Source organism: Zootoca vivipara, chromosome 12 (assembly GCF_963506605.1).
Source record: "Zootoca vivipara chromosome 12, rZooViv1.1, whole genome shotgun sequence".
NCBI classification, from domain to species: Eukaryota; Metazoa; Chordata; class Lepidosauria; order Squamata; family Lacertidae; genus Zootoca; species Zootoca vivipara.
Window position 1 is genome coordinate 45,688,517 of NC_083287.1, and position 15,174 is coordinate 45,703,690.

The 15,174-nt window shown below is 42.0% G+C and overlaps 1 protein-coding gene across 11 annotated transcripts in view; it reads right to left on the bottom strand.

The window, feature by feature from the left end:
- Positions 1 to 15,174, bottom strand: part of ZMYND11 (zinc finger MYND-type containing 11) — a 97,876-nt gene that overhangs the window by 22,741 nt on the left and 59,961 nt on the right. For 5 of the 11 annotated variants that reach the window (XM_060280902.1, XM_035130318.2, XM_060280901.1 and 2 more), the window contains 3 exons: positions 14,368 to 14,527; positions 7,956 to 8,000; positions 817 to 978 (listed from right to left, as the gene is read on the bottom strand). In XM_060280902.1, coding sequence (XP_060136885.1) covers positions 817 to 978; positions 7,956 to 8,000; positions 14,368 to 14,527 — 367 coding nt within the window. The remainder of the gene's footprint in view (positions 1 to 816; positions 979 to 7,955; positions 8,001 to 14,367; positions 14,528 to 15,174) is intronic. The other 6 variants (XM_035130319.2, XM_060280904.1, XM_035130317.2 and 3 more) reach the window with 3 other exon arrangements.

The following is a 15,174-nucleotide window of genomic DNA, read 5'->3' on the forward strand; positions in this document are numbered from 1 at the left end:
TTATGCAAATATGCACATATTCTTTTTATATTTGATCTGCATCATCTGCGTTATGAGAGAACCCCCAAATCTTAACACATATCTGGATAGCTTGGGCAACTGTAGGAAGTACCAAACATTGAGGCAAATGCAAAAGTTAAAATGGCTGCGTGGGCTCTGTTGGGGGGTGTGTGTGTGTGTGTGTGCGCGCGCACACACACACGCGTATCTGATCTGTGCCCACAGATTCCAAGCACTGTTGAACTGAATTGGAGGAGGGAGCTCTGTTATTGAAACTGACTGTGGAGCTCCCTCTGTATAGACTGGAGCTTTCCACACTTGGGACAGATTGCCTGACCAGGACAAACGTCTGTCAAGACTGATTTGAGGATTCACTAAGGAGGTATTTCTGGAATCCCAGCTTATGGCACATCATGATTTGCTTCAGACCAATCTAGCAAAACATTTGTTCTAACGTCTGTCTCAAGAGATGCCCACTGACAGCAGGCTTTTCTAGATTTTGCCCAGGCACATCCAGATTTGACCACAATCTGGATTTGCACTTAACATATGCATTGTTTAGGCAGGGATGGGGGAAACATGTGACATTCTGGGTGTTAGTAGACTACAGCTCCCATCACCCCCGGATTATTGACCATGTTGGCTGGGTCTGTTGAAAGTGAAGGGTCCCAGTTAAAGATTCCAGAAAGCTACAGGTTTGCCATCCCTGCAGTAGGCAAAACAGGGCGTTTTCTCCTAGCAAGAAACATCTTCTTGAAACTAGAAATAACAAATACCAAGTCTCTATTCAGCACATGAAAGCTCAGATGTACTCACCCTGCAAACTGGGCATTGCCAGTGACTACTGCTGTCTCTAAGCCTGAACTCATCAGATAAACACTTGGAATGATATACACGAAAACACAGGTCACATATCAACACCTCTCCGGGCAAATGGCATTCAAAACAATACCAGTCATGAGTTTCTGTCTCCCAGTCCTACAAAAAATACAAAATAATTTGATAGAACATTCTGTCAGTATCTGAAACAGCCATGAGCAAAGCACATTTCTTGAAGTCTAGTAACAGTTAGGCATTATAAATATTTTTTTTGAAGTACCATACCTCTTTAATGGATTATTCAATTCTTTTTTTAAACTCGAAACACTAATCCCCCCCCTCAAATGTTTGGATGACTGAACGCTAAGGTTTTAACTTCCAAGAAAGGCTTGAAATCTTGTTATGAGAGTGTCTGGTTAGCAACACAAACACAACATATATATGCAATGTCCCCATCTATACAGAAAAGCTGCCCTGCTAAAAGAAATTAATAATGCAAGCTTGAATAATGCAAGCTTTATAAAATCCCTACACGACCTCTCTCTTCTTGAACAAAGGTAATGAAAGTACTCTCTCTGCATTAGGCCACGAAAACCATGATCTTATACTGCTGTTATATGCTTGAAAGCATGGACTGGAATCCACCTCCAGCTGTCTGGGATGTTGAGGAATTTAGGGAACTCCTTTCAAGCAGAGTTCGGAAGAAAATTCGCCTTACCTGAATTCTTGGAAAGGAAGTACAGTGGTACCTCGTTAGACGAATGCCCTGCTAGACAAATTGCGGTTTCCCATAGGAATGCATTGAAATTCAATTAATGCGTTCCTATGGGCAAAATAATATTTTTTTTCCCCCAATGCATTCCTATAGGAATCGCAAGACGGATTTTTCACAAAACGAATTGACTCACAGAAAAAATTAAATTCGTCTTGCGAGGCACCACTGTAAAAGGAACAGAAGTTGCTATTGCAACCCCACACCAATTTGTCTAAGCAGCTATGACTTCCTTTCGACAGCATCAAATTATTCTATATAGCTTACCTCCCCTGACTAGGCAAAAGAAGCCACTGTTTTCAAAAGACAGTCAGAGCCGCAGAGGAAGATAGGCTGCTGTAGGATAAGAGGAGAAGTGGCTCCTCAGTCTCCTGATGTAAGACGATACTGTCCTGTGAGACTGAGCTGAACTCAGGTAGACACCCTCCTCTCCTCAAAATTCCATGCAGCTGGAAGAGGACTTTCTTCCACCTAAGTGTGAACCAAGCCTGAGAAAGCTCAAAATTAACTAAAATGTGAAGTACACATAATTGCCAAATCTAGATCTTTTGCTGGAGGTTAGCGCTATATGGATCGAACCATCTCTCTCCTCCTTCTAAATTCTGCTGCCTTGTAGTTTGTTGTTGCTCTGATTGGGTTCATTTGAAAGGTTGCAGTTTATAAATTCTCATTTCCTTCACTGAAATTGGTTTTTTTTTAAAAAACCGAAATAGGCCTTCAGGATAAAACAGAAAGATCTGTTGAAGTTGACCTATTCTGGGTCAAAGCAGAGGTCCATGTAAGAGCTCGGCACTCCTGGCACAAGTCCACCTAAAATCCACAAAGGGGATGAAGTTTTGAAATTTATGTGAACCTACAAGCAGAGCATAACAAAACAGGCATCTTTTCAAACTTTAGAATACAGTGGTGCCTCGCTAGACGAAATTAATTCGTTCCACGGGTCTTTTCTTATAGCGAAAAATTCGTCTAGCAAATCCCATAGGAATGCATTGAATTTTTTTGGAATTTTTTTTGCCCATAGGAACGCATTAATTGAATTTCAATGCATTCCTATGGGAAACTGCGATTCGCTAAAACGCATTCGTCTAGCGAGGCAACCTCCGCTCGAAAAATCCTTTCGTTAAGCGGAAATTTTGTTAAGCAGGGCATTCGTTAAGCGAGGCACCACTGTACAGCAATATTCTATTCAATACAATTCGGGGGGGGGGGGAGTAACAGTTGCCTCTCATCAACTCTGAATGAGCCACAATCCAGTCAAAGCGAAGTACTCTTGAAACCCCATTGGTGTCAGTGGGAAGGAATTAAGCAACCAATGGGTAAAATGTGTTCAAATGCTCTTCAATACCTTCTTTTTTTAAAAGAAAGAAAGAACCTGAACTCAATATAATAAATAAGTGCACATGATTTCTGTTCCTAGCTATGAGCACTGTGAGGGGAAACAAAAACAAAAATCCCTCAGCTCAGCACAATCAGCCATCCTGGATTGTGACCAATGCCTTTATGCTACAAATAACAAATAAATAAATATTTTAGTGGCAATTTCCAACTGTTTTCTCTGATAAGGGCAACTCCACTGCAGGAGCAACTGAAGCTGTTGTTTGAGGCGACAAGATTATTGGTTTTGCAGACATGCTGGGCTTGTTCACACATCCCTTTAAACCATCCTTTAAAATAAGCAATCGTTCAATATGAAAGAGCATTTTGCTCCTCTTCTGCTCCTGCCGCACCAGGGCGGGGGGGGGGGAACCAGAGGCTGGATTCGTGTTATGTGCAAATTGGTGCTTATTGTACGTTTCCCACAAGCAAATCACAATTAGGAAACAAAGGCTGGAGGAGCATCTCAGAAACGTTTGAGCAGGGCACGCCAACATGCTGCTCAGTTGCCTTAAGGCATGGTTCAGAATAAACTTTAATGTGGTTTAATGGGACATGTGAACCAGCTCACCGCAAGAGGCCCCCCCATGTGTGTGACTCAGATCTTGGAACACCTAGGGTGGTGAAATTTGAGCTCATTTTCCTTCCTAACTCTACTTCAGTAATGTACTTGTCTATATTATGAATTAAGATAGGAGGCCATGTGAATAAAGAACAGGGCTGCTGCACCTTTAACAACTGCATGGCAGTATATATCTGCTAAAATTCATGCTTCTACACAACTATTAAAGGTACGACCCTACCTGCCCCTAGACTGTCTTGCCAGGGTGGTACATGCCCTGGTTATCTCCCGCTTGGACTACTGCAACACACAATACGTGGGGCTACCCATGAAGGTGACTAGGAAACTACAACTAATACAGAATGTGGCAGCTAGACTGGTGACTGGGAGCAGCCGCTGGGACCATGTAACATCGGTCCTAAAGGACCTTCACTGGCTCCCATTATGTTTCCAAGCACAATTCAAAGTGTTGGTGCTGACCTTTAAAGCCCTAAATGGCCTCGGTCCAGTATACCTGAAGGAGCGTCTCCACCTCCATCATTCTGCCTGGACACTGAGGTCCAGCACCGAGGGCCCTCTGGCGGTTCCCTCGTTGCAAGAAGCCAATTTGCAGGGAACTAGGCAGAGGGCCTTCTCAGCAGTGGCACCCTCCCATCAAATGTCAAGGAGATAAAGAACTACACAACTTTTAGAAGACATCTGTAGGCAGCCCTGTATAGGAAGTGGTTTTTTTTTTATGCTTGGTGTTTTACTATGTTTTTATATGTAGTGTAAGCCACCCAGAGTGGTTGGGGAAGTCCAGCCAGATGGACAGGGTATAAATAATAATAATAATAAATTATTATTACAGGAGACTTGTCCTCTTTTTCACCTGGTCTCCCTAAATTTTAACTTCTCTACAATATTACGTTACGTTACATTGTTATGTTATGTTGTGTTATGTTATGTTGTTATGTGAAAAAAAGGAAATATCTCATTCCTTCGTTTGTTATTTCATTCTGTGAATATGAATTATCTCTCATCAGCCTTTGAAGTTAATGTGCCTGTATCAAGTCTAGGAAATATTCTCATCCTCCACGCCCACCAGCAGTATCTCTAGACATATTACATATTATAAGAAGGTTGTCTCAGTTGGGAAATTTTCACTGGCACTTATTCCTGTCAAATTCAGGGAGTGTCAGTTCTTTTACTGCCTTAAATATAATGGCCATAATCTTTCAGAATCCAGAATAACTGCATTGTGCATGGATGGAGCACACTGGGTGCTCCTGGCTGCATCGTGCCTTAACACGACCAAAGTAGAAAATTAAGAAAATTCCACAGAAATCCAAATGTTTTGAGCCTGGAAAAGTTAGAGTAGGACCCTTGAAATCACTGGCCTTAACTTAGTTTTGCTAACTTAAGTCCTTCAATTTCAATGGGTTTACACAGAGTATGACTTAGTTGGGTGCAGCCCATTGATTGGATGTGTTCTTTTACCCTAACAACATATTCGGATCAGATGAGTGTATGTAGGGCTTTCACTCATACAAAGGCATGATTTGTGAGGGCAGCCCATGTGGTTGTTGCAATTTGCACAATCACAGCCATTTCCTGCTTTAGAAAAACAAAACACCAATCCTCTTATCTTTTCTTTAGACTCACTATAAACTACAATATTAAAAACAGAAAGACATGTGCAATGTATTCTACACCAGTACCATAAAATAAAAAGGGTTGACTTTTACTTTCTGTTGCCTTTTCATATTAGAAGCTCCTCCCTAGAACTATACTAGAGCTATACTCATAGCACAGATCAAAATGCTTCAGAAAGAAAACAAAGCACACCTGATTTTTACATTTGATATACTGTATTATTTACCCAAGACTAAATGGATGTTAATCTGAATGAGCTTTCTCACACTGGATTCCCCTTCCTCTGCTTTGCACAAGTTTGCCCAAATACTCATCAGCAGGAAAGAAAATGTTTTGGCACAATCCACCACTGGGAAGTCTTTCTTCAAGGGTCATAAAAAGAACTTAACTGGATCAGGTCAAAGGTCCATCTAGATCAGGCATCCCCAAACTTCGGTCCTCCAGATGTTTTGGACTACAATTCCCATCTTCCCCAACCACTGGTCCTGTTAGCTAGGGATCATGGGAGTTGTAGGCCAAAACATCTGGAGGGCCGCAGTTTGGGGATGCCTGATCTAGACTCATGGACATCCAGTTGCCTGTGGGAAGCCTGTAAGCAGCACCTGAATGCAGCGTTACTCACCTCACTTGTGACTATGAGCAGCTGGTATTCAGAGACGTATTGCCTCTGACCGTGGAGGTAAAGTGTGGCTATCATGGCTACTAGCAGCCACTGATAGCCTTAACCACCCATTTAAATAAAAGAATGCTGCACAATAGGACTACTAGGACTTGTTCAACTCACATGGATTTCAATAGGGCTTGTGCAAAAGAACTTCTGGTTGAATTGGGCCCTTACTATTAATTAGCTAACATAAACAAAACAAAACAAGGAGATAAAATTTCAGATTTCCAAATCGCTAACGCAAAGTTCATATAGTACTAGTAACTAACTCGAGCACAGAATGCCTTGTTGCTGTGTTGCACCTAAGGGCTTTTTCACATAGCTTCGAAGCAACTTGGGATCCAGGAGACCCAGGTCACAATCTTGTGTCCTGGTATAAAAACCCCTAGTATAAAACCCTTGGTCGAAAGGAGATTGTTCTGCTTAGCTGTCTGACATACTAGGATTGAACCATCTTTATAACATCCACCACCCAACATAGCAGAAGTGTTGCATTATACACAGGTATAGAGCCTTAAAATGACAGGTGGCTGTCTGTTTGTTTTTTACCACATGCTTGAGTAGCATTAAATAAATATAAACTGAAGGATATCCCAAGTGTGTCCTTCATAAAGACATTACCAAGTCAAGGGCAAAAGCTCAGTTCAGGTGTCATGTTAAACCATGTTTTAGTGTGACGGCAACAAACTGCAATGAGCCTCAGATTCATATGCTCCCCTCTCCTCATCCAGTACAACCACAAGAAGGTGCTCCGAAGCTTTTGCTTCTGTTTTCACTTAACCACAGTTTGTTGTGTCATCCAAACCGGCACACTGAGGTTAACATTAACTAAGGTTTGCAAGAAACAAACTGACTTCATATACTGTTTTGTCTGTTTGGATGGCAACATATGTTTAAGCAAAAACAGAAGCAAAAAAAGTCTCCAAACTCCTCGTTGCAGAAGGGAAGGTGCAGTGCACAAGCATAAGGTTCACCTGCAGCTTGTTCTCACCCTCCTGCCAAACCATGGTTTAGGGTGACATCCAGATACATTGAGTAATTATACAGGTTGAAGGGGGCAGGAAAGCATTTTCTTTAGCAATCTTCATCACCAATTTTTAAAGCTTAGTTTTGGAGAAATGTTTATAAAGAGAGATATAAAATGAGAAGGAGATTCAAGAGAAAAATATATTTGCATAACCATGTTGAAGAATGTAGAAAGGGGGTGGAATATGAACTTGGGTAGGAGGCTAGTCTTTCTGCCAATGGAGTAGGAGCAAGGGGCCTGCACCACTAATATATAAAGCTCCAATTAAAAACTAATAATTAAAAATTTAAAAGGTAATTTTAAAGGTAATGGTTTTAAAACATAAATTTAAAAAGCAATTCAGTAGCAAAATTACAAGGATAAAAATGCATCCTAATGCGAAAAGGCTAATTTTGGCAAATGTCTCTTGCTGATTTCATGTGTATCCTATCACTATTTTTAAATATCAATCTCTTTTGTTTCTAAATGCCTACCATCTGAAAATGTGTTGGAACATTTGCGGAGCCAGGGATGTACATGGATGTTTGCCATGTGATTTCCTCGCATGAGACAGGAGGTATTTATATAACTTTAACATCTGGCCGCCAGTGTTCTAATAATGGCAGATCTAGAAAGTACGAAAGTCCTACTCTGTACTTGCAACGTCTGCCACCAGATGTCATCATCTACTCCCAGAACAACTGATAAAAGGGAAACCATTGCAACTTCACATCTTGTGGCAAAACATGTGAGTAACCACTTCCAGCTCCCTAGGAAGAAGAAGAAGAAGAAGAAGAAGAAGAAGAAGAAGAAGAAGAAGAAGAAGAAGAAGAAGAAGAAGAAGAAGAAGAAGAAGAAGAAGAAGAAGAAGAAGAAGAAGAAGAAGAAGAAGAAGAAGAAGAAGAAGAAGAAGAAGAAGAAGAAGAAGAAGAAGAAGACTTTAAACGACAGTCCTGTATTGTGCAGGCCAATGCCAGAACTGCATGGAACATGGATGATAAGCATTATTAACACAACAACTTGTATTTGCAGAAGCAACAATTCTAGACTATCCTTAATGCAAAACAGAAATAGAGAATATAACAAGGAAATTCAAAGACTACATAGTGCAAAAGTTGTTCACCTTGATTTTTGCTGTTGTCCGGGAGAAAGGCTGCATACTGTAGGCCTTTCGAAATAAAAAACAAAACAAAACAAAAACACATGGTCTCTGTACTGGAACCCATCTGAGGCACATAGGACTAAAATGAATTGAGACATGGATATGGGGAAAGCACACTGTTACAGATAGCATCCTGACTATACAAATTCACCCCTAAAGCCAACTATATGGACTGCTTTATCTACACCCATTTACCCCTCTTCCCCTTTTTGGCCTCCTGAAAGCTTTCCCAAGCAGTTAAAATTAATTAGGAAAATACACACTCAAAGCAAGGAGAGAGCCAAAATGGTCCAATCGCTGGCACTGTTTGGAATTAGCAGAGGGAATTGACATGCTCACTGAATAACCCCGGGCAAATGCTTGTATCACGTGACGTACAGCATCAGTGTCAACCCTTCAGAATATCCAGGAAGTGCTTTGATGTTAATGCTTTATCAGATACTTGTCTCCACATTTCATAAATTTTAAAAATGCAGTTATTAAAAAAAAAAGTGGGGGACAATAGCACCTAGGGAGTGACAGTTACAGTACAGTGGTACCTTGGTTTACAACCATAATCTGTTCCGGAGGTCCGTTTGTAAACCAAAACAGGTTGTAACTCAAAGCGCGCTTTCACCGATGGGGCCTCCCAAAAATGTTTTTGTTCGTAATCCAAAAAAATGGGTTGTAATCCAAAAAAAGGTTGCAAACCGGGACACACACTTCCAGGTTTGACGTGTTTGTAATCCTAAACGTATGCAAACCAAGGTACCACTGTAATCGGAAAACCTGGTGCATATTTGTAAGAGTATTTTCCTTACGTGTAGAAGGGGAGGCTCGTGGGGCCAGTGTACTAGCTAGCAGACAATGGGGAACATGATCAAAAAGCTGACTGATAAACATTGCCATTGCAGGGAGAGATCTACCCCTCAAAGAAGTAGGGTTGTTTTAATACAAAATTGCACAGTGCAAGGGGGAAAGAAACCTGTAGACTATAAGGGCAAGTGTTTATGTGGTTCTGGGACTGCACTTTTAAAACAGATGAAGAACTTGTTGTGATACTAACCTTTTCTATTGGTAATCCAGAGTAGTTGTGCTTTTGAGAGTGTGTGTGTGTGTGTGTGTGTGTGTGTGTGTGTGTGTGTGTGTGTGTTGCAAATATAACTTTGTCACCCATGAAGCTAAACCTAGCCCTCCAGTCATCTGCTATGGTCTGGCAGGTATCTGTCAACCTTCAGTCAAAGGCCAAGAGCTCACAAAACAACAGGTTTACTAAACTCTAGGTGGGTTCACCAGACACGGCTGGCGGGCGGCATTCATGATGTGCTGGATCACAACTCTGTATGCAATTATATAGAACCTCCCAAAGACCAAATATAAAAGTAAGACATCCCACTTAGGATTTCACACAGCTGGGGGGGGGGGGCTGCCACTGCTGTTTGAGTGATTGACAGCAAAGCTGCAATACTCCCGAGGATGTGCACTGGTGTTTGTTTGTTTTTTGCAGGTCTGTGGATTATCCTTTAGCAAAAAGTATACAACGCAGGTAGCGCTGTGGTCTAAACCACTGAGCCTAGGGCTTGCCAATCAGAAGGTCGGCGGTTCGAATCCCCGTGACGGGGTGAGCTCCCGTTGTTCAGTCCCAGCTCCAGCCAACCTAGCAGTTTGAAAGCACGTCAAGTGCAAGTAGATAAAGAGGTACCACTCCGGCAGGAAGGTAAACGGTTTTTCCGTGTGCTGCTCTGGTTCGCCAGAAGCGGCCTAGTCATGCTGGCCACATGACCCGGAAGCTGTCTGCGGACAAACACCGGCTCCCTCGGCCTATAGAGCGAGATGAGCACCGCAACCCCAGAATCGTCCACGACTGGACCTAACGGTCAGGGGTACCTTTACCTTTATACTTGTAGAGATCCTTTTCTCTTTATTGAAGGAAGGAATTTTTGGACGGAACTTTGGCTTTGAGACACCCTGTATTGCACATGAATGTGATTTTGGTATTGCACGCATTATGTAAAAGCTATTTTTTAAAGAAACGGACCCTTGGTGGAATAATAAATGCCTTATTTTTGTATTTGGTCTTTGGGAAGTCCTACAGAATTGCATACAGAGTTGTGAGAGCTGTGCTGGATCGCAAGACATGGAGGCCTGGAACAGAATAACTGGCAGTCAGGGTTACTTCGCATGTTACAAGAGTACTTCTTGTATATCACTGCTATTTTCTAAAGCCCCAAGGTGAGTGAGATTATACACATGTGCAGCTGGATCACAGTGTACTAAGGATCAAGGATGCAAGCAAACTTTTTTAAAAAATGCAGCTCATCTGCATCAGAACTCAATGCATCAAAGGCATATCTGATGCATTCAAAGACAATGCCCATGCCCAGTAAATATTTTGGACACATCAAAACTGAAAAACAAATGCTGCAAAAATGATAACAGAGTCTTCATTTTATTGTACCAAGAACAGCATTTGGAAGTGGAAGGGGGCAGTGTGATGACAGTAATTAAATGTTTATTTTTAAAAAAAAGGGGGGAGTGTTAAAGTTTCTAAATGAATGTCAGTCAGGGTGTTTATTAAACAAACTGAAGCAAAAAAAACCACCTTCATTAATTACAGAAGATATGCAAAGTTTGCATTTATACAACACCTTGCATCTCAGCATTCCAAATTGATTTAATTAAATTAATCTTCACTATAGCAGTGTGGTGCAAGAATAGTATTAGTGTGGAAGCTATAGTGGGCGTAATCCTTTTAAATGTGGTCCATATGTACATGGGAAGAGAAAGAATCTCACACCTTCTCAGGACACACATACACACCCCATTTTTAATAGAAGCATACAAGACTGTACATATTCTGCAATTCCATGCGAGCACAGAAAATCCACAGAAAATGATACTTGGGTGTACATTCCAGCATTTTGAAAATCTCCGTTCACTTTCTCTACCACCTTCTGGCTAGGAATATGGGCAATGCATGCTAAAGTCAGAGGAGGGCTCAACAGAAGTTTAAATTGTGATGGGGCAGATGCAAGTGGCGCTGTGGGTTAAACCACTGAGCCTAGGGCTTGCCGATCGGAAGGTCGGCGGTTCAAATCCCTGCAACTGAGTGAGCTCCCGTTGTTTGGTCCCAGTTCCTGCCAACCTAACAGTTCGAAAGCACGTCAAAGTGCAAGTAGATAAATAGGTACCATTCCGGCGGGAAGGTAAACGGCGTTTCCGTGCGCTGCTCTGGTTCGCCAGAAGTGGCTTAGTCATGCTGGCCACATGACCCGGAAGCTGTGTGCGGACAAACACTGGTTCCCTCAACCTATAGAGCGAGATGAGCACGCAACCCCAGAGTCGTCCGCGACTGGACTTAATGGTCAGGGGTCCCTTTACCTTTACCTAGTGTTTCAGCGCCATATAAAGCTAATGGGCCTTTGCTTGAGTAAATGCAGCAAATTAATTATGCAGACTGGGGAAAGATGGCGGAATTTGCTTTATTTATATATTGCCACTTCTGTATGAATTACTTTGGCAGGGGAGGAAGGATTTTGTTTTTCCTTTAGTGCAAAGTGCACACAACCCTATATACATCATGTCTGACACAAACCTCATAGGCATTACTAAACAAACTGAACACTTGAGTCCAGCACCACAAAGTTGACATGGTATTATGTCTTAGGCCATGTAAAATGTCTCAAGAATATTAAGGTTTCTAACTTTAAAAAATTAACAGCTGAAACAGGGACCAGCAGAAATTCTCCAAGCAAAAATGGAACGAAGGGACAAAAGGTACTTGTAAATATATACAACCATTTTGAACTGCTGTCTACACCTGTTCTCTTTTATCTAGATCAGTGTTCCCCAACCTGGTGCCCTCCAGCTGTTATGGACTCCACCTCCCATCAGCCAGAGCCAGCATGGCCAATGGTCAAGGATGATGGGAGCTGTAGTCCACCAATCTCTGGAGATCACCATGTTGGGGCAAGGTTGGCTAAATTAGCTCTTCCGAATCTGTTTTTGTTTTCTAAGGCAGGGTTTCTGCTACTCTGGTATGGATATAATTCCATAACATTTTAAATGTAGGCTGCAATAATATACATACATTCCTGGGAGTGAGCCCCACTGAAAACAATGGAACTTATTCCCAAGTAAACATGCATTGGGTCGTATTATTATTATTAAGCGATTATCCTTGTCACATGAGGTTACCGGCCTTCTACTATTCTTCAAGGAACTGGTTTGTAAATGCCTTCATTCAGCATTGTAACCTTATTTCTGAGTCCATAATTTACCTAAAAATTTGCCATTTGGAATTAACTTTTCAAATGGGCCACCTTTAACACAGCAACATTATCTTGTTGATGAAACAGCCAATCTTTTCCCAGGGTCCTGGTATACTGGCTGATACTGTACAAGTAAATGTAAATTAAGTTTTAAATAAGCATATATTTTAGAAAGTTCTGATTGGGTCAGGCTATGCTGTTGCATTTTTCCAAGTGATTTGTAATCATTTTTCACCTAATTTTTCATTGAATGTAACAACTCATCAATACACCACAGATAAAAGCACCCAACTTTTATGACCCAAATCTGATAGGGAAGGAGCTTGGGGTTGGTTTCTGTGGTGATTCATAAGCCAACCTGGGGGCATCTAAAGGGTTTTGATGCCACTCACCCAACCAGAGGTCCTGGGCTCTCCTAATCCTCAGGACTTTAAAGGACAAAAACTGGCCACCCCATCCTACCCCTATACCCAGTGAGCCTCCTAAACTCTTGCATGGTAGCTCCTCTGACGGCATTCATCCAGGACCCTTCTGCAAAAAGAACATAAGAACAGCCATTCTTGGTCATACCCATGCCAACAGCAACCAGTATTAGGTGCTTCAAATATAACCTACCAGAACAGGGCAATTAAAGCAGCAAACATCTATCCCTAGACATACTGGCGGAATTCTCCACCTCCCCGCTTTTGTGTCATATTTTAAGACTTATACCCTATGGCCTGGATCCGTTGAACCTACATGACAAGTTCTGTGTGCTCTGGGCTTAGGTTTCCTAAAAGAGCAGCTCCCCTCCTTTGAAACTGGGGAGAGCGTATTCAAAAGGAGCTTGTGACATGGTATGTTGTTGAGGGGGGCGGGAATTAAGGTTAGAATTTTCAGACTAAAGAAGGTGTTTCGATCCTGGCCTACTTCCATTCTTTAAAATTAATCTAATGGCTAAAAAATAGTAACATAAGATGAACCTGCTGGATCAGGCCAATGGTTCACCTAGTCTACTATCCTGTTTTCAGTGTGGCCAACCAGATGCCTATGGGGAGCCCAAAAGCAGAACTTGAGCAGAATAGCAGTCTCCCCGTATGTATGTATGTATGTATGTATGTATGTATGTATGTATGTACATTATCTATACACACTGCTTTGTATCCAGTGCTAGTCCCACTCAGGGTAGACCCACTGAAGTTAACGGGCATGACTTAGTTTCACTTATTTCAATGAGTCTACTCTGAGTAGGACTAGCATTGGCTAAAACCCATTAGTCGTACCTCGGAAGTCGAACACCTTGTGACTCGAACACTTTGGCTCCTGAACGCTGCAAACCCAGAAGTGAGTGTTCCGGTTTGCGAACGTTCTTTGGAACCCGAACGTCCGATGCAGCTTCCGATTGGTTGCAGGAGCTTCCTGCAGCCAATCGGAAGCCACGTCTTGGTTTCCGAACCTTTTGGAAGTCGAACGGACTTCCAGAACGGATTCTGTTTGACTTCCAAGGTACGACTGTATATTGTTTTTTGTAAAAATAATAATAAAAAAACTTCTTTCATTCACCTATGAGGCTCTCATCTGGGAAATAATTAGTTTGGTCCTAAAACAGTGGTTCCCAAACTTTTCCCCCCATGGTCCACTTGAAAAATGCCAATGATCTGTCTTCCCAGACCACTTAAAGATTTTTTTTTGCCTGTTGTAACAATTGTAAGGTTTTTTTTTATTGTTTGCTCATTGTATACTTTTGTATTACAATTTGAGCTCCGTGGAATTCAAATTACAAGACAACATAATAAATAAACGAAGCCATAAAAATACAATGAGAAACCAGCAGGAATTTTTAACGAATGTGCCATCTTCAATCACAAATTCTCACACAGCACTTTGATGAAGCCTGTGGACCACTGGCAGCACATGGGCCACAGTTTGGAAACCCCTGTTCTAAAACATTCTTTGCTGGAAACCAAAACTCTTATAGCTACGTGAGACTGTGGAAGGGTAATAACTTTCTATCCAGTGAGTAAAAAAAGCAAGCTGTCCTGAGGCCCCGTGCACAAGCTGCAAGGACACACTGCAAATAGCGAGACTGTGCAAGTCAACGTACCGGGAAATGCAACGTAAAGCCTTGTGGGAAATATACTCACAATCTCATCTCCAGGCAGCCAGTATCCTTCTTGCTCAATACCAGCTTTAGATCCCTTACATCCCACTGTCAAGGTCTCAACAACTAGGCCGTCCTTCACTGCTAAACTAAGCTGGCGTGTGGTCTCTTTGGGGTGCATACCATGAACCCGAGACATATACCTGCAAAGAGAGCAGAAAACAAGTTCTTAAAAAAGCATCTTACTTAATGGTTGCATCTACTTTCTGATACGGAGGTGTCTACTCAAACATCCTGAAACACGTTTTTAGTTTTTCCCCACCCATTATTTCTGCATTTGTTAACACTTTCATACTCTGCGTACGCTGTTAGCATACATACCGAGGAAGTCCAGAATTTTTAGGACTCCTGATTTAGAAAACGCTATTGCAATTAACTTAAAAACATTTAAGCTTCCATCAGAAGTAACTATCGTTGCTGGAAACAGCCTACAGCTCCTGGCGTGGTAGGATCTCTTCCTGCAAGAGAGCTTGGTCTTGCTTTTAGGGGAAGGAAAGAACTGTCACATCAAGGGCAGAAGTCTTCCTTTTCAACTGGCCATTACCCACCAGGGCTAAGAGAAGGCAATAATGAGCTTACACCTCCTATACCCACCCAGCATTCCATTTGAGATTGAAGATCCACAAACAAAAAAACCTGCCAGTGATGTCGATTAGCAGAACAACTTTCATTCAAGCCAATGCACAACAGCGCTGACGCTGACGGAAAGCTGCCTAACCCTTTTAGGGGGGATGACTATTGGGAGAATGCAAAGGAAACCTTCAGCTCATCAGGGGCTGGCCAGCAATTT